Source organism: Sylvia atricapilla, chromosome 9 (genome assembly GCF_009819655.1).
Source record: "Sylvia atricapilla isolate bSylAtr1 chromosome 9, bSylAtr1.pri, whole genome shotgun sequence".
Taxonomy (NCBI): Eukaryota; Metazoa; Chordata; class Aves; order Passeriformes; family Sylviidae; genus Sylvia; species Sylvia atricapilla.
In genome coordinates, this window is record NC_089148.1 from 2,769,129 (window position 1) to 2,795,516 (window position 26,388).

A 26,388-nucleotide genomic window follows, 5' to 3' on the forward strand; every position below is an offset into this window, starting at 1 on the left:
CTAAAATCATTTTGTATGAGCACACCAGGGCTGTTGTTAGCCAGCATTACAAGCTGTCTGTGAAACAAGAGGGCTACACCTGGAGTTATGCAGTGGTGGTTGGGATCCTTGTCCTCCTGCCTCGAGGCACAGAAACAAGGTGGCCACATCAAAAACTTTTAGTGCCTGCATGACTTTGCCCATCTCACCTACAACAAACGTGTATTTAATTTCTTCACTGGAGTGACTGCTCACACCACCTTCTCTTCTCTGGCTAGTGATGGAAAACTAACACATATATAAAATATAATAACTTTAAATGCTAAGTAGCCAAAAACAAGTCAGGCTTTCTGGAACTGTACAAGCCAAAATTAGTTTGGCTTCCCTAAACATAAAAGTTTGCATCTGAGCAAGAGCAGCTCCCTGTCCCCCTAAAGTCTGAGTAAGGAAAGGAAAGGGGCTAGAAGAATCACCAAGTTCTGTTGCTGCCAGAGTGCTGAGAGGTTTCAGAGGAGATTGCCCCAGCTCCTGTGTCTCCCTGCAGCCAGTGCCCCTCAGGAGAGCAGCAGTGAGCAGCGCTGTGGCCATCCTCCTATTGCCATCCTCTCTCCTACACAACTGCTGAGCCATCAAGACACTACTGCAATGAGCAACACCTCCCTGAGATATTGTTTAGGGTGAACAAGCATTTAAAAGGGTTCCAGGAAAGTGTGGATTATTTTCATTACTTTTGATTTAAATCATGAAGCAAATGTTTTCCAGGGATTTCTGAAATTTTTTTCACAAAACTAGGGACATCTCATTTTGTACCTTGAACAACAGTAGAGCCAAGAGATTTTAAATCTATTTCATTATATTTGTTTTGTTAGACAAACACCAAAAACTTAGTTTCTTTTAAAAGGATTTAAAGGTAAAAGGGTATATTTTCACAGTATTAATGAAACATCAAACTTACATTTTGCCACTACCCACTGTGAAATCTTGTGGAAAAACCAAAAGCCACCCCCATCCCCCCCTTCCATTTATGTATGAGAGAGACAAACATGAAGCTTACCTGAGCTTTTTTTTGTGAAGATCATAGATTTTGTACAGAACCAGTAGTAAGGCAATTACAGTCACAATGATCAAGAATGCCAAGAATATAATCAAGGCTCTAGAATTATCTGCCAACAGAAAAAGAATACATTTAGTATTTTAAAAGTATTTTAAAACAAAACAAAACAGTACACTCCCTGGAACCGGGGTTCATCAATTTTTGGTTTGGGGTCTTTTTTGATTAAAAAAAATCCCAAACAGGTTGGAGTTTGCTATGCCAAAGTAGAGGAAGGAATTTTATGTTTTTCATTAAGAAAACTTCCTCTTAAATTCTCCATGTCCACCTGTCAAAATGCTACAATTCACTGGGTTCAGCATTACTGTGCCTGTCTCCTGCTCTCTGTGACCTGCACAGTGCAGCTCTCAGTTGCTCCTGATCTGGGAATTGGGAGCCTCTGCCAAATCACAGATGTTCAGCTCCTGAAATGCAGGATCTGAACACAGGAAAATAATCCTAAAGTGAATAATGTCAGTTAGAGAAATTAATTTCTAGTTGCATTCGAATGTTTCCTGAAGAAAGCACAGCTGTGTAATAATTCTGAGTTATGATTAATGACTTGTCAACATGATCTGTTACATTAATACTGAATGGGGATATTTTTCAAATGCAGATCAAATATTAACTATAAAACAGGAAGGTTGTATTTTTAATTAGAAGCAATTTAACTGAATTCACAATTTACATTATTTGTATTATGCTAAAATCTAAAGGTAAAGATGCTGTACATATTTACTTACATCTGGTTTTTATACTCTCCACTACTTCTGGCCCATTAGATTCTCCATTAGACATGTAGATCTGCATGAGTGGGTGACAATAATAGAAATTTTCAGATACGACAAGTAAAATATTCTGCATACAATTCTTAAATAACAAAGCACAATCAATTTTTTAAATTCGTCCATCTACTGACAACATCACTGACAGCAGTGTCTGCTGTCAATCTTTGTATTGGCATTTATAGTTCAGCTCAGGTGTCTACCCAAGTTACAGCAATATCTGGATTCAAAAATATGGAGATGACAGGAAAAAAGAATTCAGAAGAATAGAAAACACACTTTACAAAATAAAATTCAGATGCATCTCAAAGTAAAATCTATTTCATCCTTTATTAAGCCTCTCAAATCTGAAAAATAACCATGCAATATATAAAAACCTCATTTGCTGCAACAGTAAATACTAGTACACTCAATTTGATGTTTTTAGTACAAATTTATGTATGGGTAAGTAATTCAGAGTTTAATTAAACAAGGTGTTTTCTTGCATCATTAACTTTTGGGTAATTTAAATGGTGTTAAAACACTAACTTTGTTTTGCTACCTTTATGTTTTGACATATATTTAGTATTTATTCAATCTTTTAAATTTCCTTGATAGAAATTCCTATCAGATCTAAAAGATAGCTTGCAAGTCAAATATTTCACACTGAGGGTTTTTTTTTTTTCCTCTTGAATCTTCTATAACTTGATCAGAATCCTTTCATTGCCAGCTAAGCCAATAAGGCTTTCTCTGGTTTTTGTGTAAGAATTAAGCAAAATAAGTGCAAAGCAGCAGCCAGAATTTAGAGGTGCAGAAGCAAAATCATTCTGTAAGGAAAACTGCTCACTGTGGTGGATAAAAACCTTAAATGGCACAGAGGTCCTGTGCTACTGCGACAATGCAAGGATCTTTTGCTCCTACAGGTCTCCATCTTTATTTTCCAAATATGTTGCTCTCTGAGCAGAATCTGTTGGCAAAATACTGACAAAATATTGAAATGAAACTGAGACTACTCAAGTTCTCTGATATTGCATTTCTGCAGGTAAAAACAGAGAAGGAGGAAAAGACTATGGGGAATAAAAACAAAACTACTTCCTAAGATTAGCAAAGCTCTATCACTCTTACCGGTTACTTTCTTGTCTAAACTTTACTGAGAGGACCTATCAGGATATAAGAAATATTCCTGCTGGCCATATTAAGGGAATCATACAAGACCACTGGTTTTGCAGGCAACCCCAAAAGGGTGAAATGAGTGACAGAAGAGAAAATTGCAGGAAGCCTTCAGTAAAGTGAAGCGTGTCAACAGAGGATGGCGTATTTTTGTACAGATACAAGGACTGGCTTGTGAGAGGCTGATGTAAGGACATGCAAAAGGGTCTGAACTGCTTTACGCTAATTAATCCCTGAAGAACCAAAAATCTTCATTCATTAAATGGAATATGTTTTAAAAACTAAAATATCGGTCATACTCGAGAAATTATTTTAATCTTATAGAAACCCCAAACTTCCCTCTGAGCCAAGTACAGTCTATTCTGCTTGCATTTTTGTTGCTGTTAGAACCTATGTGGAATAGCACACCAGGGATTGCTTGACAGGTTAGGCACATATGCTTTTTAGTTCCAAAATACTTTTCTACACCAGAGGCCTAGAGATTACAAATTGACTCCTCTGCCACCATATGTGCCTTTTTTTCCTAAAATCAAGCATAATATGTTTAAACGATGAAAACACAGCAATATTTTATATATTTTAATACAATAAGCTAACTTACCTTAAATGTATAATTTGTCAAGTAGTTGAGGTTTTCTCTTTTAAAGTCACATTGGGTTTTGTTTTCAGCTTTTTCATCACTCCCCCAAATAAACATAAAGTCTGCACGTGGTCCAAACTCATTTTGTTTTTTGCACGTAATCTGGACAGCATTATCAGCTGTCAAGGTTTTTCTAACTTCAGCCACTTTTTCTGGTACTGTAGACAAGAAAAAGGGTTACTTGCTCTATTCTCATCATTTCAAAGCCAACATTTCAAGCTGTATGTGCTCACATCTGTTTCCTGTCTTCTCTCAATAACTTCATATATTTTCTTCCTTAAAAATTTCAGTCCCAATTTAACAAGATAAGTAGAATCAATTTTGACTTAATCATTGGCTTATCTAAGCTGGAAAAGATGTGAAGTAGAACTGAAAAGGCTCTACTGACAGTCAGACTGCAAAAATAGTATGATGGCAAATCTCCCTTCCATCTGACATCACTTTCTCATTTGAGGAACATGGAGCAACAGACAAGACAAGAGAAAAAAGAGTTCTCCATGTCAATATTCATTTCAAAACTACTTTAGATTTTCTCCAATGAGTCCCTAGTACATTCTAATACTTGGAACAGTGTCCTTACACTTAAGTCTGGCCTAAAGCCGCAAAAAAATTTAATGATACAGAATGTGTGAAATCTTATCTCTGGATTCAAACTCTAGTTTTGAATGTTGCAGTGAATGTTGCAGGTTTCATACTGAGGGGCACAGCCAAGAGACCTTTCACTGAGAGCTGATAAAACCTTTCAGAAAGTAAATGGGGTAGCCTGTGTAAGGCAGCCTCATTTCAGTAGCCACATCTCAGTCACACCACCATGGAAATTTTCTACAAAATCATGTCAAATTGCAAAACAGAAAATTGGAAAAAAAAACCCAAAACAAACCAAAACAAACCCAAAAAAAACCCCACCAACACCAACAAAACACCCACAAAAAACAGCCCAGCAGCTGCTTTTTTCTTCGTGTGAAGAGCTAAGACCTGTAAGGCTTTATAGGCAGATCAAATATCCCATGTGAGGAGCGGTGGGATATTTGACTTGGCTCAGGGTGAGGTTACAAAATAGCTGATCATTTTTATCCACAGGGCAGATCTGTGGATAAATCTGTTAGATTCCTATTCCACATGCTGCTGAAGGAGCTGTGACAAGGAGAAAGTGAACATTTCTGGAGGCAATGTGTTCACTGAAGATGAAAACATCTTTTATAAAATGTTAGAGGTTTTCCTACTTCCAAGGACTTGTGTTCTACTGATACATTCTTCAGTTCACGAAGCCATAAAACTCTCCCACTTCTGCTTGACCTATTATCAACTGTTTTGACAGTTGGAGAAGGTCTAATTAATACCATTAATTAATGACACTACTTGTTATTTTCTCAAAAAAAAGGGAAATGAGGTTGTTGGCACATTCATAAACTTCTATTGTAGACTTTAAACTTCACCTGAGTTATTAAAATGAGTGGAACTCAGAAAGTGAGGGCTTAAAAGAGAATATGTTCAAAACTAGATTTTCATAGAGAAAAAACCCATGATCATGCTCATATTAGGGCTTTCTAAAAATTAAAGCCATATTTAAATTTGTATAACAGTTAACTCTCAGATCAATCTGTTGACATTTATCATTAAATTAATTTATCACTTTTTTTTTTTTTTTTGGTGGGGCTTCAGGTGAAAATTCTGATCTCTGTAAACTTCAAACTATGCTTTTGAAAGGATAGCCCCAAAAAGATGCACATACCTTTCTGTCAGCAGAAGGGTTAGCACACATTTTTTCATCTTTAACCTAATGTTGGAAACTGTGTACAGGTACATCCAAACTGACATCCATTACAGATGGGCAGTGTTGGTGTAGCCTGGGTCTGCTTCAAGAAAACAGGTAACTACGCAACTGAAGCTACAGGCTGCATGTAGCTTTCATGCCACAAAGAAAAGAACAAACTTTTTTTATTCTCTTTTTGTTTAATTCAGTTTTTTTTCTTAATATTGGGATGTACTGCTTCGTAAAAACTTCACAAGAATTTCAAATTAATTAAATCTTCTTTTTAAAATTATATATATATATATATATATATATATATGAGAAAAATACTAATACAAACTGCATAATTAAAACATCAGCATTAAGTAATTTTAAAAGGGACACTAATGATATGAATGTCAGTACAATTATCTCAGTGTTAATCAGTTTCTTGGCTAATATTAATACCATGTATAAAATATAATGAACTACACTAGGAAAGTACAAATGCTTTGTGTTAGTATCAGCCTAGGTCATAACAGTTAGCAAACAGATTTACCTCCTGCTTTTGTTGTAAAGTGACAGCTTTTAGGGCTACTTTCAAGTATCTTCTTCTGTTTGTTGATTGTATATGTAATCACATTTACAGAACCTTTGGTATAAGGTTTAAATCCATGGCAAGTATACTCAGTATGCTGAGTTGAGTTGATTTTTTTGCAATTAAAGCCTGAAAAATGAAATTAATGAAATTAATGAAATCTATGTTAGGAGCACAGGAACTCTCAGACTTTTTTGCAGAGCTACCTGAAACCACTGTCATGTGTATTTCTATTTTAATTACGTTAACCTGGTGGCTTTGCTTTGTTTACTAATGCTAAGTAAAGGCTGAGGAAGAGGAGGAAATGCATAAATACACAGAGAGTATTTACATATAAAGAGTACATTCAGCCTGGGAAGTGGTAAGTGGGTGTCACTGCACACCCAGTAAGCCTGCCCTGGTGTGACAGCAGAGATGCTGTGGGAGTCCTGCTTTCAGGAGTGGCAAACAGCAGGAGAAAGGAATTGCATGAGAAGCAACACTGCAGCTGGGCTTTGGTGGCCTGGGGAGCCATGGCCTTTCCATGCTTCCTCCTTCCTGCCTGCCCTGTGACCTCCCTGCACCCACACATTCCTGCCTCCATCTCCTACGCTGGCCAAGACAAACCAGCACCAGGCTGGCTCATGTGGCCAGTTAATTTTGGGCTGTGGTGAAATTTGGGGCATGGAGAATGTAAGAGATTATTTGTATCAGAGGAGCACAGGAGCATGACAGTTCCTGTGGCAACCCAGGTTTACCTGCAGAATGTGAACAGAAGGGCTGAATTCAGACTAAAGGATGAATCAAACCAGGACTAACTTAAACTTGATACATATTTATTGTTATCAGGCTCTTCATATTAAAAACCTCATTTTACAGTCCTTGTTTTGAAGAAAAGCTTGCATCAGGAGAACATGATCCCAGTACAATGGATACAAATTTATTCATTAAATGTAAGGTGTCCTAGACCAGCATATCTGAAAGGAGTGGCCATTTAGCAGAAAAAAATCCCCTAGCTATACCTATCTAAACATGTTTATCCCTAACTACCATATGTTTATGCCAACTGAAGGGTGACAAGGTTATGTCCTGACATGGTAAACTGAATAATCTCAACTGAAAGTTCAACTGGAACAACCTTAAAGGAAGGAAAATTAGCATTTGCCTAAAAAAAAAATAAAATGCAGTGTTAAGAGTTTCCAGTAGGATTTGACAGTGCATTATGCTTGGTGCTCTCTCAAACATGCAATTAATTATTTAACAGTGAATATACTTACTTTGATTGTTCACATAGAATATCACAAAGTAGCCATTTATGGGACCTCTCAAAGTGTTATCAGGTTTTGTCCATGTAACTTTTACACTTGAGACATCTTCAGATGTTGCTTTTAAACTTTGTGGTGCTTCTGGAACTGTTGTAAAAGAAAAGTAACAACATTTAGCAATAAATGAAAATAAAAGTATTCGTCTTTTTGCCTACTTTGATTAATTAGATTAAATTTCATTGGATACTGAAGAAAGGTACCAACAACATGTAATATTTTTTGTACTCTATTTCAAGGAAGTATACATAAATATAAACTGAGTACATGCAAAAGTATCATATTACAGTAATTTCATACATTTCAGGACAAGGTGAAAACAGCAACATCACATTTTACTAAAACTGTCCAGTGTCTTCAAACCGAGAATTTAAGACTTGTTTCAGACTAGGTCTGCGCTTTTTTTTTGTGTGTGCGTCTTCATTCAAAATTCCATATAGTTGACCATGTTAATAGTCTCCAAAACAATAACAAAAAATAATCAGAGTCTCTGATTGAAGGAAAGAAAGGCTCAGACTGGATGACTGAGAGGCTGACTGCAATCAAAGAACAACCACGAGGGCAGGAGATCAGAAAGGAGAAACTGAAGGAGAAGATGAGTTTTTCTGAGAATGCTGCTCAAAGTGTATCTTTAACCCCAGGAAACCCAGATAATGGGTTTCATAGTAGGGGTTCCCAGAAATATGTGGAATCTAAAGCAAAAGTAAGCATTATACTCACCAGCATAGTCTGTATCTATGGTGAAGTTTTGGTCATAAACCTCCTCTCCGTTAAAATGCATGTATCCACGGCAGCGGTAGTGACGGTATGGTGATAACCCCTCCAGCATTAGACACTCTGAATTTCCACTAGAGTCTGTAGACACAAGAAGAGCTTTATCAATATTTTTCACAACTCCAAAAGTATGTGGCACCATTTTAACCAAGATTTTTCTCTACCGTATTTATTTGATATAATTTGTAATACACTATCATAATATTCCAATCAGAAATATGTACACCTTGATCCAATGCCCAGATTTCTGGTTCTTACATACCAACTTAGTTTGCATAGATCTTTACTTTTCATCAGTAAAGCTCACGATTTGACTTTCTGAGGAAACAGCTTTCCTACAGAAATCAGAACATGTCTGGCAGAACCCTGGAATGGTTTCCTGGCTCTTCAGCTCCCTGAAGCAGGAAGTCTTCAGCCCCAGACATTCATCACCCATTTCTCTGAGGCACATGAGGCCATTCAGCATCCATATCTGTCCTATCACGCTAGTTGCCACATGTTCAGGCTGGCTGGGTCCAAGAGCAGAGAGCCTGGCCTCACACCATCCAGGAGCCAAGGCCGCCTGCGAGGGGTCAGCTCACAGCACACTCACAGACTGCAGCACTTCCAAACTGCTCAGCTCCCCCTCAGAAAAACAAAAAGGGCCTCAAAGTCTTCAGAATTTGTGTGACTTGTGAAGCTGGTGAAGTCAGCAAAAGAGGTCTCTGGGTTTGAACTTTCCCGGATCCACACTGCGTGGGGATGGTAATCCTCCAACTGGCAATACCAGGGATCCTGAGCTACCCTTCCCTCAGACTGGCACTTAATTTAAATTTGCCAGTCTCTCACCAAAAGATAAATCAGATAAATAAATAACTCACGTTTGAAATAGGTCCCATTGCAGGCAACAGTCACATTAGCACAGGCAAGTGAGCTATTCCAACATAAGGCGGCAGATGTGTTAGTTATGTTGTTGACGTGAAAAGAACCATTGTTGACTGGAAAGGAAGAATTTTATACATCATTGTGACACTGGCTATACTGAGTCTTTAAATAACAGGTCACTTATGTTTTTTGACATGTTCTGCAATATGATGACACAATCCTATAGAATAATATACAAAGAATTTAATAAGTAATGGAAAGTAAAAAGCTTGAAAAGGTTTTTATGAGATAAAAACCACACAGGTATTCAGATTATAAATTAAAGTTTTAGTCCAGATATTCAGCACAAACCCCAATTTTGAAGTGGTTGGTTGGTCTTGCCATTATTTACCACACTGCATGTGGCCAGTAAGTTCCTTTTTTTTCTTTAGAATGAAAAAACTATGGTTTGTTTACATTATTCTTTAAGAAAATACTGAGAAGTTTTAATGTGCAACTTAAAAACGTCTTGCAAACCATGCACAAAATATAAAAACTTTCTGTCTGATTCTCTGAAAAGCAACAAAAAATAGAGAAAGAAACCTGGGGAAGCTGAATTACTGCATATTAAAAAAAAAAAAAAAAAAAAAAAAAAAAAAAAAAGAAGAAGAAGAAGAAAGAAAAAAGGAAACTACAAAAACCCTTTTACACCTACCTTTTGGAACAGGAAAAGAAGGAACAGTATTGTTTGAACACTTGCCATTTTTAACTTCAACAGTGTATTTTTGGCATTTTGGAAGCTCTACTGAACGGTTGCTGGAACTCACAATTATGTTTAGGCCACCACCCTTAATAAAATATTCTATGCCTCTCGTGTGAATTTTCAGAAAAACTTCAGCCGTTTCAGAAATGGTCTCATTTATGTCTCCAAAAATATCTAAAAGAAAAGACACTGTAAATGGACGTGAAAAGACCAGAATTGTTAAATAACTTTAATCTTACTTCTTCCAGAACTGGAAGACATTTTTTAAAATAACCCAAGATGCTAATTGATCAGTTTTAATTTTTAGTGCTTTATCAGCTGTACCAATTTTCTGTATTTGAGTTTATTATCTGGCCACATTTCAAGAGTGAAGGAGAATATGGGGTATGGTTCTTACCACAAGGTGCTTCAGGCATCACTGTGGTAGTTTCTGTAAGAAAAGAAAACAATATGAAGGTCTGTCTTAACAGACTGGGTATTTTTTCCACAGAGCACTGCAGAATGGTGAGCAGTATAGCCCCAAACTCTTTGTTCAATATATTCAACACAAGCAAATGTTTTTAGCACTCCTCTCGCATTTGAAAGAGGGAAGAAAACATCAACTACACATAACCCCATTCTTTAACTAGTTATTTTAGGGATCATGTGTCTTTCACAATTTTCCAATGACATCAAATGAACTAGAAATCAAACTGGTTATTAGTAACATTTCTGAGTACAAAGTTACACAACAATATTCCAAAATCACACATTCTCATAGCAGTATGATAAAGTACAGCAGTTTTCCAGGATATGTATGCTGTGGAGTGGGTAACTGAGCAGTATAAAATGTCACCAAAGAAACAAAATTTACCTGCTTTTTGCACTGCCATTCTTGCCTTTGGAAAGAGATTTATACCCCAGTACAGACTGTTTAATGACTACTTTTACACTGGAATACCCAAGAGAAATTTTTGCTGGTATTTTCTGTGCAGAAGCTTGAGCAAAGAACTTATCCTGAAAACAGTTACTTAATATATCCCAAGCTAAAAGTGTCACTAAAACACACTGAAACCTAATTTTTTTCATAGAAGGTAGCCCTAGATTTGCCTGCCTCCAGGCTGGGAGTCACCTGGCTGGATCGTGGCCATAAGGAGAGGGCAAACTGAGAAGGACCACTGGAGTCACTGAGATTGTTGGAGGAAGAACAGCCACAAGTCAAAGCTAAGCTCGGTTTGCCAAAGAGCAGACAGCAGCCTACAGCTACTCAAAGGACAGTCCCAAAAGATGGAAGTTGTCCAGCTCCTGGATGTACTTTGCACAAGCACATGCATGTATTTTACTGACCTGAGTAATTCCTTACACCCAATGGCAACTAAAATCACTATAAGTACTTGAACTACTAGGTCCCACAAAAGTAATACTGCTGTGTGAAACCAAAGGGAAGACAGTGGAAGACAGAGAGACACACAGATCTTGGAGGTATTCAGACCTTTTTGCTGCCTGGGCAAATTCCTGTGACTAACAAGAGAAGTACTGACACAATAATTGACAGATTTACCCTCCTACTATGTGTCACTGTGTGGAAATAACTTCTGTTTTGCACTTGCTCGACAAGTAACAAATCTTTAATATTCATAAACAGTAAGGTTCCTAAAAACACCCTAAAATTTAATGCCGCTCTATGTTTGGGTTTGATACATTCTAAATTAATTGCCTCATTCAAACCCATCTTCTGTGCCTGATGTATCAGAACTGTGGTAACTGTGTGCAAGTTTGTCACCTATTGTGTGAGTGGAGCTGGGAGTGGGGCTGGTCCCAGTGCTTGCTGGCGTGCTGTCTGATGAGGTGGTGTTGTGCAAGGATGTTGAATTGGAATCATCTGTAAGAAAATAAACAAATGTCAGCATTAAAAAGTGAAATTCATTTTTTCATATGGCTTTGTCGTCAGAAATGTCTTACACTGTAGCACTTCTCTGGTTTAGGTTTTTTTTTTTCCTTAGGGGATTTTTGTAATTTAGAGAAGACTGCTGAAAAAATAATCGTGTTAAGGTGGTAGATAAATAAACAAACAAAAAAGAGTAATAAATAGAAAGCAAATTTTTAGGAGTATGCCAATTACAAATAATTTTTTTACAATGTACAATGACAATTTTTTGGTCAATATTTAGTCACAATTCCAGATGAAGTCAACATAAAAAATAATGGGAAAAACTAGAACATTTTGCTATACTCTTACAGTAAAGCACAGTTATGAATAGCGCTTGTGCTGTTTCACAAACTCTAGGTAGTGCTTTTTTGCCAGATCACCTATCTTCCTCACTATATTTCTTACAATATCTCATTATTTATCTCCCTGTTTAGAAGCCACTGACAGGTTTCTATGTTCTCTTTTAGGCTCATTCCTATTGCTGTTTGCTATGGGGACAGCCTTGTTGGCTGCAGCTGGCATTTTGATGCTCCCGCGGTGAGAGCAGAACCTGGCCCTCAGACAGCAGATCCTGTACCCCTGGCAGTGCCAAAGCACGGACACCTCCTCAGTTTGATGAACACCAGCTGAAAAAGGCCCCCCCCGGTGCTGAACGACTTCGTTTTCCCCTAGAGGTGTGAGGGCAGAGCGTGGCTTCTGAAGGAAGACAGCAAACCTGCTGCAGCATTCCCGGAGGCAGAGGGGGTGAGTGCAGTGAGGCCAGCAGAGATGCTGGTGGGTGCTGGGCTGCTCGGAGCCGGGCTGGGGCTGGGCTCGGCGTGCGTGGAGAAGTGCGTGCTGTTTGCAGGGATGGTACCTGTGGTGAGAGCGACAGCAGGGTTGGTAATGCTTCATCAGTGTGTGCCCGGCCGAGGAGGGACAGAGCTGCCCACAGCACCAGGGTGCAGTGCTGGAGCACCCCCATACTGAGACACCGGGGATTTTTAACGAAGAAAAGGCACAGCAAACATTCTAAGTGCTGGGGATTCAACAGGTGTTAGATGAACAACCAGCGAGTATAGTCTTTTTTGATTATGATTGTGCCTCTGTGCCTTTCATACTAAATGCTCTATTTTAAAATGTAACTAAATACATTACTCAAAACCAGACTTGTCTGATATTCCTGACTGTTAAGACAGCATATTTCATTTTGTTGGGTGAATGAAAAGGCATTATACACTCTGTGAGATACCTGTGTGTGAGGAAAATAAAGAAGAAATTGTTGGGGGGGGGTGGGGAAATCAATGCAGTTCTGCCACGTAAATTGTTTCTTACCAGGTGCAGTCGTTGTCACCTCCCCTGAAAAAGAGAGAGAAAGAGAGAAAAAGTGTAACTTAAACTTTCAAAGAATTTACCAAAAATATAAAAAGACACATTCCTTCCTCCCAAATACCGGCTAAGCTTTCTCCAGGAAATTACACATTTTAAAGTTATATTTAGTGCATGTAGCAACAACCAGACCCCCAAAACATCAAGCATACAGTCAAAAATCACAGAATAGTCTGGGTTAGAGAGGATCTCAAAGATCATGTAGTTCAAACATCTCTGCCGTGGGCAGGGATGCCACCCAGCAGATCAGGCTGCTTGGGGCCCTATCTGACAAAATTCCATCCACCTGTTTGGCTCTTCCTTCCTCCTTTTGCTCCTTTTCTACCAGATCCTTCCCACTATGTTTGTTTCTTGGAATTTATCTCTTTTTTTGTGGCACTGTTTTTTTGGGTAGTACTTCCCTGTTTATAATTTCTCTGTTACTTCAGCTTCCCTACATGGCACTTCACAACTGCTACAGCTTTACTCTTTTGAAAATAACTTCCTTCAACCTTTAAAGCAAAAAGCCCAGTTTAAGTGAGAAATCACAATACTTGTGAGGGATACATAAGTATCCTGTTCATGTGCCAGCATCAAAACCATGTCCCTCATCTCTGACACAGAAGATCAACATAAGCAGATATCCTGGGGCTCCAGAGATTTTATGGACCTGAGAAGCAGCAGCACACGTGTTGGCTGCTCAGTGGCCACCATGGATTCTGCACCCCATATGGACAATTCAGAAGGCTGACAACAGCCAATAAAAACATACAATCAGTGATGGCAATGTCACCTGCAGGGAGAGAGAATTTCTTCGTGCTTGGAACCATCATGAAGTGTGTCTAAGCCATGACAGGAATATGAACATACACAAAAGCTAAAGTCTTGCAAATACTTTTCTAGTGAGCAGCTGAATTTGTTGTGGACATCATGCAAGATCTCTCACTACAAATTACAATTTGGAAAAAGCCAGTAGCCTGATACCTTAAAGAAAAAGTATCAATAGAAGTCAAATGAAGATTGGCTAAAAACAGTAATGCAGCATTTATTTCTTACAGAAGTGGGGAAGGGTGTTTCCTAAAATTTGGTCCATGAGATAAGGACATGGGTCTAAGAGGTTTGCCTGAAATCATATGAAACTGTCAAAATAACATTGCTCTTAATTGTAAGAATATAATCTCCAAAAATGTAGCAGACGACAACAGATTGAATAACGTGTGTAGAAACCACTATATTAGCAGGTTAATTCATTTACATCTATATAGCTTCATTAAAACACAGACCATGCATTCTTTTCAAAGCTATGGAATCTTAGCATGTGAAGTTTCTTAACCTATGAGAAGTTACAGGTAAGAAAGAAAAATATAGGTGCTCTTTTGAATTACCAACGTACCTTCAGCATCTGAAACCTCCTATCTGCAATATTTCTTTACAACAATTGCATGATCTATAACTGTGTGCATTAAACTGCCAAGGAAACCTTGTAAAAGCTAATATTCATATCCATTTATATTTGCCATAAGCAATAAACTTTCAGTGTATTTTCATGGTTTTCAATTCAGTGTTTGAAATCTGGAAGTTAGTCATGCTAAATTCCATAATGTGATTTTTCTTCTTTTCAAATGGCTTATTAGCTAAAGAAACAGTTATTACTCCTCCTTTCCCGAATCTTACTTTGGTTTAGCACATGAAATATACCTCAAGCCAAATATTAACTTCCAGTGAGCATTGACACAGATTAACTTTCACTTAGAAACTTTTCCAAGAGCAAAATAAAACAAGTTGCAGAAAAAGTCCTAAATTAAACTCTGCTCAGATTAGTGAAACACTCAGAAATATCTTCCAAGCTATTTACAGATCTTTGATGCAAACACAATAGAAACAAAAATATATACATCAAGATTGCCTCTTCCAAGTAAAGTGAGATAATAAGAGACAAGGAGCATCATAAGCTTGTTGCTGTTGTGTTTCTGGTTGCCTTAAGATTCCTGTGAAAATAATTTTCCCCATCCTCCCTTTATTAAAGTTAGGACTAATGCTAATAGCTTAAATGTAGTTTATTGCTCACTCCCAGTGAGAGATGCTAAACATTCACATAGAACTCCAGGTTAGAAGAGACCTCAAGAGATCACCTGGTCCCATTGCCTCGCTCAGAGCAGTGTCTTAAAACATTATGGTTAAATAATAGTCTGAGATTGTCCAATTTTCCCCCCTATAGCTGAGCACTGTCATTTTAACAGAATTTCATGGCAGTTTCATGCCCTTCTAGGGTCTCCTGCTCTCCTGTGATTCTATTCCCTATTCTATGCTTCATTATAGCAATGGAATAGGATGCAGTTGAAAAGAATTCAATAGGTGGCACCAGAACACTAAAAAATCCTCTCAAAAAGAAAAGCAAATGCATTTCCCCATGAAACCTATTTGAGAGATACTGAGTAAAATGAAGGAAAATCAAGAAGGATCCCAACACACCAGACTCTGTTAGTCTGAGAGTAATAGGTATATTGCTACTATTAATTCATTTTCCAAAAACTGTCCCTGCACTAACAAATGTCTGAGCTAACCTCAGGCCAACCAAGCTAATCCCAAAGAGAAAACTGTCTGCTCAGGTTTATATTTTAAAACATAACTCTAGAAATTTGATAGCTGAAATCCAAATATACCTTTAAAATGTAAGGAGGATGTCCAATCCCCCAAACACATGCTCTGCAGCATGAAAGCTTGATGATTACCAAACTAAGCGAGTCAGTCTGAGTTGAAATGGGAACTACCCCAAAACTTTTCTCAAAGCTTAAACTGCATCCAACCATAAGACATTCTTAAGATGATATGTGTAGTATAACAAGGATAAGTTCAGATAACCCAAGTGGAAGAATTAGAGCATAGAAAAAGTTTCTACTTCTGCAGTAAGTTTTTTAAGGTTCTTTTTCCCTTCTCTTGATTTGGCCATGAGTTGGTTCCTGCTGACTTACCTAAAGGATTTCAAACCCATCAGTAATGTTTGAGCAAATGTGGCCTTAATCACATGCCCTGGAAAAAGATATAACCAGCAGCTCATCCCAGGGGCAGATGGGAGCCTGGCTAATTTCTTTCATTCTCCTTCCCACCAGTTGGCAGACAGAATGCAGCTGCTGCTTCAAAGAAAGGTTTGAGATGGAATGATAGGCTGCCAACAAAATACAGCTAAAACAAATGAGTTGATCACTCTTTCTCCTGAAAGCCCAAGAAGCTGGCCCTGTGAGTGAAACATGAGAGTACTGCATTATGAAGTACTTTCAATGTTCAACAAGAAGAGCAAATGGGAAAATCGTGAGACAATACAGGCCACCAAAAAAAAGCGCAAACCTCTCAAACCCCTTGGACAGCAGTGTCTGTCTGGGTCACATCTGGAGGTACAGGAGCTGCTGCATCACCTCTGCAGTACTGACTCTGCACTCACTGTGCACAGTGGCTGCACCTGGGTAAGAAGTGCAGCTGTATAAGGAGACAGCTTTTTCCTCTCTTAGGAACATGTTTTCACTTGGCAGGACCAAGCAACTCAACTGAAGACAACTGGGACCTAGAATATGTTAAAAGATAAAAATGTGAAGTCCAGGGTATGATCTTCTCGAGCAGCAGGAAGTGTCAGCACATATTTCCTGTGTGCATGCGCTATTATTAACACAAACTACAGCTGATAAGATGGAGATCCTGTTGAATCAGCATTAAGAGCCTAAAAATGTTATCACGTTTATAGGGGCAGAAACTCATTAGCTGATGACAAGGAACACGCCTTTTAATTCCATTCTGCTGCTTAATTTGCACAGTGAGTAAAATGGACCTGGCATTGTATTTCCTGCTGGACTGGCCAGGAAGAGGCTGTGCCTGCATGGCAGCAGCTCAGGCTGTCTGCTCTGAGCCCAGGATTGCTGCAGGACTGCATTCCTCCATACACACAGCACAGAGCAATGTGGGAAGGGGGATGCCTCTTCTGCTAATAGTGCATTTGGTGTTTTATCTAGCATGGTACCACACCAGCTGGCTCTTCACATCCAGCTGCACTCCTCGTGTCTTTGCCAGAGCTGGGAGGGGGCAGAGGAAGTAATCCTTCCTCTCAGCCTCGTGTCTGTAAAACAGTTGGCGGCTGGGGTTTGCTGCCAGGAAAAATGCTCAGCGATTCTGCAGAGCTGCTGCCCTTTTCCCAGGATCTCTCCAGCCTTTAGTATATCGGACAGACCCCAGCAACCCCCACCAGGCAGCACTTTACACCAAGCAACTAAAGTCGGTCCAGATTCTGCCTCCCCTCTTTTCACAGCTGAACGGCACTGCTTCAGCAGGGTCAGAGCTCTTCGCATCTGCACAGAAAGCAACAGGATGTGGTCTACTTGCTCAGATGGAGCAAAGCTCTTAGAGGGGGTCTCCTAGCAAACAGCACAGACATTGCAGCTCCCCTGCAGGCCAACACTAAATTGCAAAAAAAAAGAACAGTTCCTGGTGGGAGGTGAAGGGTGAGTAAGGCAAGGAGCCTTACAAAATGCTGCCAGCCGCCCTTTGATTTATTTTTAAACTTCAAGTGGGATAGGATGTAATTCACACCTACTTTAAGGCTCCCTTGTGCTGCCAGAACCAGCTAAAGAGGCCTTAAAGTAAATGAGCATCAGGGCCAGAGATGTTACTGTTATTTTTGCTGAATACAAAAAACGGAGGGATCCATTGCTACTTTATAAACAAATCTGGGCAGACCTAAGAATAGACTGGCAAACACTTAAACATCTGAGTAATTCTATACCACAGAGGACTCCTCAAATTTTATAGGTGGGATCACATGTGCTGAAGTCCTTTCATAATCACATTCTACAGAATTACACTTTATTCTTTATCACTAACTCTGGGGAAGAAAAAAACTTAAGCATGTTTACAGTTTCTGGACAAACTGCTGCTTTTTGAAAACTGAGTAAAAGAATGCCATATAGAGTTCATATTAAAAATACCTGAAATTTTTCGTGCTCTGAGTCAAAAAATAAGCTACTCATTTGAGTTTACAACATAGAATTTTCACAGGAGACAGAGACATTTTTGAGGGTCCTAAAATAAAAACCTACTCTTATGGTCATTGAAGAGGAAGCCATCAAATCACTTCTAAGTTATTTATTGTCTAATTGATAAAAGTTTTCATAGCCATATAGCAATCATATGAATTAGAACTAAATAAACATTTTTCACAGGCAATATTTACAGTATTTATTTTCCCCAGAAATTAGGGATAAAATGTTCAAACTGTAAATTTTAATTTAACCAAAATTCTAAAATGTTCTGATTGAGACAGGCCAACTGTTTGCTTTTGATATCTGGATTTAATGTCCATTCCGGCTGAATGAAAGGTGAAAAATTCAAATTAGCCAGCAATCAAGCACAAGAGGAGCAACCAGAAGAAAGGGATGGAATTAAGAATTTATAACTGGCAGATACGAGGAGGAACACAACGTTACAATATACGCTGAATATTTCTGACCATTTTTAAAAAGTATTTGTCTGGTTCAGATTATGCAAAATAAACACAGTTTAATTTTTCCGGAAGGAAATAAAAACACAGAGCAAAAGAGAAATTTCCCTGAAGAAACATTGATTTAACAAAAGTAATACTTGCTACCAATGATACGTAGAATTTCTCAAAACCATAATCATGAGGTAGAACAAAGACCAAGAGCAGCAAATCAAATTCTTTTTACCAACGCCGTTCCTGCAAAGCTAAAATAGCCAGGAATATTGTGTGTAAGCAGTCAGGAGGAGGGGTTTTCCACCAATTGTATCATACATTAAATGACATTTTCAGCCTTCACAGGATAGCTTTGCAGTGACCTGCTTGTACTGCTACAGCTAACGATGCCTTTGCTGCTCTGTGGTTTCTCTCATGCTGTTTACTTCTGCCTTTCGTCTACAGAGCCCTGCTCAAAAGGAAGAGGGTGCAGCATACTGTGGTTTTGAGCTTAAGTGCTTCCAAATGCAAACGGAGTTACCATAGCACCCACATGCCCAAGCAGACTTAGTGCTAAACCACTTCTCTAGTGCACTGTGAAAAGTCCCTATGAAACTCCTTTTCATCACATTTGCATTTGTAATGATTTTCAGTTCCACAGGTTCATTAATATGATACAGGGAGGGGTGGCAATCTTTGGGATGAAGTCCAGACAGCTTTGCAGGGAGTCCTTGTCACCATGTGAATTGTCTGCAAGAGAGGCGAATATCAAACCCTGATGTAACAGTTCCTTCAGCTGTGAAATGCTGGGTACTCTCAACAGTCATTAAGAAACACCTATCCATGAGGAATGAAAGGTTGACTGTGATATTTGTTTGGCAATCTTGTCCTACACGCACAAAAAAATCTGTGTTAATATTTGCTTTGCTCTTTAAAGATTTTCAGTATTTGCGCATAGAAAATCTTGAGCCAGATTTACGTTGTTCCCATGCTAAACTTCTCTGTTCCCCAGGGGCCAGTCCCTCTAACTTCAGTCACGACTTCTCCTGCTGTACCTTCCTTGATCTACCTTGAACAGAAACACTTGCTTCCTATTGCTCTGTTCGTTGGCACTGACAGGATGGTTCAGGATTTGCTGAATGGATATTGTTTATGGCAAGCAGAAGGAGGAGAGAACTTACACCTATTATATCGTCCTCTCAATTTCTACTCCCACAGTTTTTGCAATTGCTGACTCTACTGGTCACAGGGAGCTGTGGAGAACAGCAGAAGGCAGCTCAGTTCTCAAGAGTTTTGATCAGAAACAGAGTCTACAGCTGAGAACTGACAGGCTGTTGGTGAGAGTGTGAGGCAGGGGCAAACTTCTTCATTTCAGGCCCTTCATTGGACCATGGCTTATTTAAATACCTGACTCGCTTCTCTGCTTCTCAGAGACAGATATCTTTGAGTTCCTTCAAGATTAAAGCATTATCAGGTTTTGTAGATCTTCCTGATTGCATATAACTTTTTATGTACTTTTTCCAGCAATAGAAAACGGGTCATTTGCTCTAAAAAACCAACATCAGCTTGGAAGTACTTCTCTAAACTGTCTTTAATTAGCTCGAACTTCAAACCAAAAACAGCTTAGTACCATATGAAGAGTAGGGGAGGCTGCAAGTAAATGATGTTTAAGGTATAGTCCAACCCAAGTCTTTCTGTAAGTCTGTGATTCTAAGATCAGCATTTTAGCCAATGATAATATTAATCCTGTTGAAATCAGAAATACCTTCTGCTTCTCAGAGTTCTATTAGCATGAAATCCTTGGATCAACAGCTCTATACTTACTGGGAGCATTATGTCAGTGAGGACTCTAATCAGTGATTTTCAAAAAGATTCAGCCAGTGATTTTTAAAAAGAGCATTTCTTTCAAGAACTCACATCTGTCTGTGAGTTATTCCTTTTCATAATAACACTTTTTCTCTAGGCTATGTTAAACACCCTACCAACCCATTTGTTTGATTGCTATGCACTGCAGATTTTTTACTGATAAAAGACGTATAAATGTGCTACAGGAGTGCCATGGCTTCACCTTGGCCAAGGGCTGAGGGCAGGGCAAGCAGAGCTGCATGGCAGCACATAGACTTGAGCCAGCAGGACCAGAGTGTGACAAATGACAGAGCAGCAGCCCACCAGAGAGGAACACTGAATAACTGCTGCAAAGGTGTAGCAGCACTGACAGCAGCAGCAGCAGCAGCAGCTGGGGACAGAAAGAATCCAGAGCCCTGAAAGCTGCAGTCACGGAGTACCTCTGGCCTAGTGACACAGATGAATGTAGAGCTGTAGCTGCACCATTCCCAGGGCTTTTCCCTTCACCAAGGTAATTCAGTACTGCTGCAAAAATCACACTTTTCAGACAGTGCTGTGAAAACCACATTTCTGATACTTCAGAAATGCCCGTGGTTCAAATGGGCACACTGGAGTCAGAGTGAAGATCTGAGTGAGGATGTCTTTATCTACTCACAAAATCAAACATCGAATTTTATATAAATTAGTACAAAATTGTGCAGTTCAGGCCTAAAGAAAACTAGCTGCTTTATTCCACAGCAGAAAATACACAAGCCAGTGCTCCAGACAGTGCTGGGTTTTATTGTGCCCAGTTATTCTGCCTGCATGGCCTCAGCCTTTGAAAGATTCACAAATCAGAATATAAATGTGGCACAAAAATTTCCTTTTCCAGTGATCTGTCATTTGTATTTCTGCGACTTCTTCCTCCAAGCTGAACAGGACTCTCAGCAGTCCCTGTGCTCCATGAGCTGAAGTCCCAGCCTCACATCTCCAAGCAGCAATGCTCTAAACTATCCTGCTAGTCTCAGTCATCTCCTATGACCCAGATTTCTTCCAGCATGAAGAGATCCTAACCAGCAGTGGCTGACAGACAACTAGCTTCTCTTTCTTGAAAGGATAGAGAGTACAGAGGGAAAAAAAAAATCATGCAGCTCAGTGGAGAACGGTTCCCATACCAACTCTGCCTGCTGGGCAGCTTCCTCACCCTCCCAGGGCTGCCAGCTGCAGCCAGCAAACTCTCTTCGTTTCAAAGGACAGTGATTTTACTTAGCTACTATCTTCACTTTTTCTTTTTCCCCAAGACATTCAGGCCGAAGTTTATCAGAATTGAATAGCCTTCATCAAGTATGCTACTGAATAACATTTTTATTGTTCATAAAATACTCTGACAGCCAGTATTCACTGACCAACAGCTAAATCACTTGCATACATGTTAGGGTGCAATTTAAAACACAGTAATCTATTCACACAAAATGTTGATACGAAGCATCATGTAAGGGTCAGATTCTACCAGCATTATTCATGCAAAAATAATTTGAAAAGTAAATCATTCAGTGATGCATATCATTATTTTCCAGAAAACCACCTGCTAAAATTTATCATTCATTTTTATTATTTCCCTGGAGGTGTTTAAGAAAAGGCTGGATATGGTACTTTATTCCATGGTCCAGTTGACCAGGTGGTGTTATGTCATAGGTTGGACTTGATGATCTCAAAGTTCTTATCCAACCTAGTTGATTATGGAATTCTGTGAAAAGCAGAAATTACACTATTCAAAATAATCAAAATGTCCCATATTTGATGTGTGACCTGAAATCCATCCTTTCTTAAGCTAGAAGGAGGAAAATTGAGACTGTGACCAAGTCCTATCCAGGAATTCCACTTTCTACTCATTTAACTGCATGAGTGGTTGGAAGTATCCTCCATGTCTGGGGCCTCTATTAACACACCGTGCAAAGTGAAGATAGTGGCATATTGCAATTGAAATTAATTTGAAATTAATTTAAACTTATGGAGTTCACAGACAAGGGATCTGAAAGTGCCATAAAAGATATGCTCACATCCGTCTGATGGCATAAACAGGAACAGGCTGCAAAGAAACTCCTTGAACTCGAGCTTCCCAGAATGCCATGCACACACTTACAAAAGCCTCTCACTATCTCAAAATCTGGATTGCAAAACCTGGGCTCTGTCCCTTCAGGGAAGCTGAGCAGCTGAGCAGGTCAGGAAGGGGCCCTTACTTCATGTCACGTCAGAAGCAATGACGGACAGATTTCAGAAGAGAGCAGAGTCCACACAACTCCTCTGCAACTCAATAAAAACGTTAAGTGAAAGTGATTTCCTTGATCCCCTCTTCCTTCTTTATTTTTCTTTTGAAATCAGATCATTAATTTTAGTACCCAGCGCTGGGCCTTTCACTGCATTTTAAATGTGTTCTCTTTTTTTCCTCTTTCTCCATTTGTTATTTTCATTACAACAAACTGGAGATGTGAGATCCAACTTTAATGAACTGCCTGATAATCACAAGCAAAGAGAGGTGAAAACAATTCATCAAATTTCACTTTAAATCCTGTGCTGATAATCCTTTTCTAAAAGAGTGTATGCTGAATGTTTCAGGAAATAAATATAAGGGCTCAGAACAGAAGGAATCCACTCACAGGAATCGTGATGCCCCATATTCCAGCAAAAATCTAAAGCTCATGTTCCTGAGGATTTGAACAAGACTGATTTCAGTATCTCTTTAAATAATTCAAGGCAAGAAGAACATAAATAGTCTGTGCCATCTTTTTTCCGTCTTTTGCCTGTGGCAAGCAATTCTCATTAGCGTTTCAAGTTTTGGGTTTTTTATTATAATTTTATATTTTAAAAGTATTAAATGAATGGTCTAGGAAAGAAAAGAAAAATCAAAGCCACTAGATAAGGATGCCAGGACAGGAATTTATTTAGGAAAAGAATTGTATGGACCTTTCAATGTATAGGGACCCATGGAAAGCCCTCAGGCCAAAGTTAAGAGAACATCCAATTTCATGCTCCAAATAATTTTACACTCTTTATATAGGCACAGCCATGCACAAGCCAGGAAATTCCACAGACCTGTAAACATTTCTTATGTCTAATAATAAGAAATGTGTATATAGTATCATTATACATCTTATGACAATAACAACTCCCACTTGGAGGTGGGAGGTCAGAACCCAATTTGATTTGTAACACAAGTATCAGTTTGCATACACACATCTCCATAGATGGAGCAGTTTGGAAGTAGTGTGTGTACTGTCTGCTGTGATGACAGATGGAAAAGCTGAAGCAGAAAGACACAAGTATGTGCAAATGTCTAAGTCTGTACTTTTACAGTATTTGGTTGAAATACTGGTGAATGCATGGCCATGTGAACTGGTAAAATTTACTGCTCTTTCATTTTTAATACAGAAATATATAGGGTTTTTTCAGTTGTGTAGACTTAGGCATTTAAAGATATTATTCAGCACCTATTATTTTGCATTTCATACGTATGACCCACAAAATTGATAATACAAACAAACTAAAAACCACAAAACCTTCTGGTAGGTGTTCAAGGAAGCACACAAATTTGTTATTTGTCATTTACTTCAGTAGGAACTAAGTATAGCTTGAAAAAAGATCATAGTTTGAAGAAAGATCATATGAATCAAGACTTCTAAAGAGTCTGGCATGTAACAGATCCCTTAATAACCCCCCAGCAACACACACAAGCAGGAAGTGGGCACTGACAGTGCTTAATTCAGCACTCTGCTCTGTTGGCTCACGAAGGCACATGAGCCTTCTCTGTACCTCCATTTGGTGCACAGAGATCAACACAAGTGTGGGATCATCTGGACTTCCATGGGATGCTCTGCACCAGCACGTAAACTGTTAGTGCTCGGATAAACTGAACTATGATCAAAGCCCTGTACAATCTACAGCACCCACACCCAAACTCTTTGTCAATTTTTTCAGTTTTTATAACACTTGATGCTGAAACTGAAATTTTCAAGGTAGCTTAATTAATATTAAAATTATGAAAGACCATTTTTATGGTGCCAAACATTGGCAAGGCAACTGAGAAAGACGAAGAGACTGCAGCATTTCAGTCAGGATTAACAAGAATATGTTCACGAACTTTGAAAAATCTATAAAAAGGTAAAACTCTAGCTTCTAGATTTCCATTTTGCCAAATAAGACACTTTTGTAGGAAATTCCATGGTCAAGGATGCATGATAGATGCTCTGCTCATCTGCTGCAACCCAAAAAAATTCTGCACTGTTAACACAATGTGATCTTTCTTTCCTTTTGGATATAAAATATGCTCTTTATATATATTTACATAACCAAGAGCCAAAGAAATTAAGAACAGACCAATATCATCTGCAGTGACAACAGCATAAAGCAGTCTGAAACAGTGCAATGAAAGATATGTCAGACTGTTTTTAAGGTTGGCTGGGTCAAAAGAAAGCTTTGCAAAGACTTTTAAACTTTTGGAAAAATAAGGAACACAATGATCAGGGAATGGAACCCTGTAGCAAGGATATAGTGTGCCTCTGTTAGGGTATGAATAGCCAATCCTCCAGGGCCACAGCAGATGGTGTAAAAGAGAATTGAAATAAAGGCTGTCAATTCATTTTTGGCAAATGCATGGGGCAGACAGCCACCCCAAAGGGATAGGATTCTCTGATGAATGGAAATGGACCTTATTAAAAGAATTGTCCAATGAAAGCAAGAAATGGCACTGAGGTCCACAACATCTCCAGCAAGGAGCTGAGATTCCCTCTGCTCAATCCCACATCATGAGTGACTGGGGAGCTGGCAGTAGCAGAGGAGCTGGCTCTGCAGAAATGACTGGCTGATGGTTCAGTGGGATCCCACAACACCTGGTATCATGAGCAACTTCTAATCAGAACCATTGCAATCCATTTGACCACGGCTTTGGTCTACATTACGTGAGGAATACGGTCCTCTTGCCAGAACATTGGCCCTCCAGCCAGGAGTGCAAGTGCTTTTACTTGTGCAAAGGTGCACAGTGCTAAAATGGCTTGACTGCAAGCTTGTTTTGTCTTTCAGTTTTAAGTTACTGGCAGCTGCTAATGAAAGTCATCTTTGACCTCATCAAAGTTAATGAGCTTTGGCACTATACTCCTGAATGTGGTTGTAAAAGTCCTGCTTCCGCCAGTAGCTGTGTTACTGCTTGTTCAGGGGCCTCTCTGCCTGGCTTTGCTGTACCGTGGAGTCGTGTCCTTTTTGGCTATGAGTCATCACAGTCAGCCAGCCACATGGGCTAACTCTCTTTTCAGTTCAAATCACCTTCAGGTTAGATTTGAGTGGTTGAACTATGGGAGGGCTCTCATTGTCTTGTTTCTATCTTCAGACGTTAGGGGACAAAGCCAACAGTCAATGTTGGTGTTTATCCATTAGTCAGCTCAAAGTTTTGCTTTGGCAGAGATACAGAGACATCACATAAAGCAGATAAAACTCACTGCAATCCACCACTTCAGCAGGAAGGGGCAGAGGAATTATTTCAACACCTAAAAGTAGATAAAACCCTTGGTACATGTGTTTGTTCTGTAGTAGGTTTGACAAAATGTCTGCCTCTGTTCCTTCCCAGGCTCTGCGTTAATGCTGCAACAGCTTCTGAAGCATGGCTGACACATGAATGGGCTCAGAGAGGTGCTGCAGGGCTCCACCACCTTGTGCTTATCCACCCAACACTATTCTCTGTTGTGCAGCTTAAAATTGCAAAAGCCACATGTGATTGGCTACTTTCTGCCCTTTTGTTTGCCTCCTGCCCTCCTTACCAGCCAGTGTTTAGGAGCTCCTGATGCGATGCTCCTTCAGCAGCTGACCTCTAAATTGCAATGGTCCCATGTTCCATGGGCTGGTCCCCACCTGCCTGGCTCCTCATTATCTTATCATTGTGCATCTGCTTATGACACACTCCAGGAAACTGGCCCACAACTGTGATGATGCCTCCACAGCACAAATATCCCCACCTGAAAGCTGTGCTTAGTCTCACTCAGTAGCTAGACTGACATCTTCTTGCACCAGTTTCACTAGGAACTTACAGATCCTTCAGACTTGCCACCTACATTGCCATTTAGGAAGCCTTGACAGTTTTCTGGCTCTCTGCCAACTTGATCAGAAATTCTGAAATTCAGAGGTGATAGGATCACAGGGATTAGTTCAGTCT

At 39.3% G+C, this 26,388-nt stretch overlaps 1 protein-coding gene across 3 annotated transcripts in view; it reads right to left on the minus strand.

Annotated features, from left to right (window-relative positions):
• Positions 1-26,388, minus strand: part of PTPRC (protein tyrosine phosphatase receptor type C) — a 59,894-nt gene that overhangs the window by 12,682 nt on the left and 20,824 nt on the right. For 2 of the 3 annotated variants that reach the window (XM_066324608.1, XM_066324607.1), the window contains 12 exons: positions 12,878-12,901; positions 12,279-12,419; positions 11,417-11,515; positions 10,052-10,084; positions 9,607-9,828; positions 8,909-9,025; positions 7,995-8,129; positions 7,230-7,364; positions 5,935-6,102; positions 3,605-3,801; positions 1,813-1,873; positions 1,034-1,142 (listed from right to left, as the gene is read on the minus strand). In XM_066324608.1, the coding sequence (XP_066180705.1) occupies positions 1,034-1,142; positions 1,813-1,873; positions 3,605-3,801; positions 5,935-6,102; positions 7,230-7,364; positions 7,995-8,129; positions 8,909-9,025; positions 9,607-9,828; positions 10,052-10,084; positions 11,417-11,515; positions 12,279-12,419; positions 12,878-12,901 (1,441 nt within the window). The remainder of the gene's footprint in view (positions 1-1,033; positions 1,143-1,812; positions 1,874-3,604; positions 3,802-5,934; positions 6,103-7,229; positions 7,365-7,994; positions 8,130-8,908; positions 9,026-9,606; positions 9,829-10,051; positions 10,085-11,416; positions 11,516-12,278; positions 12,420-12,877; positions 12,902-26,388) is intronic. The other variant, XM_066324609.1, reaches the window with a different exon arrangement.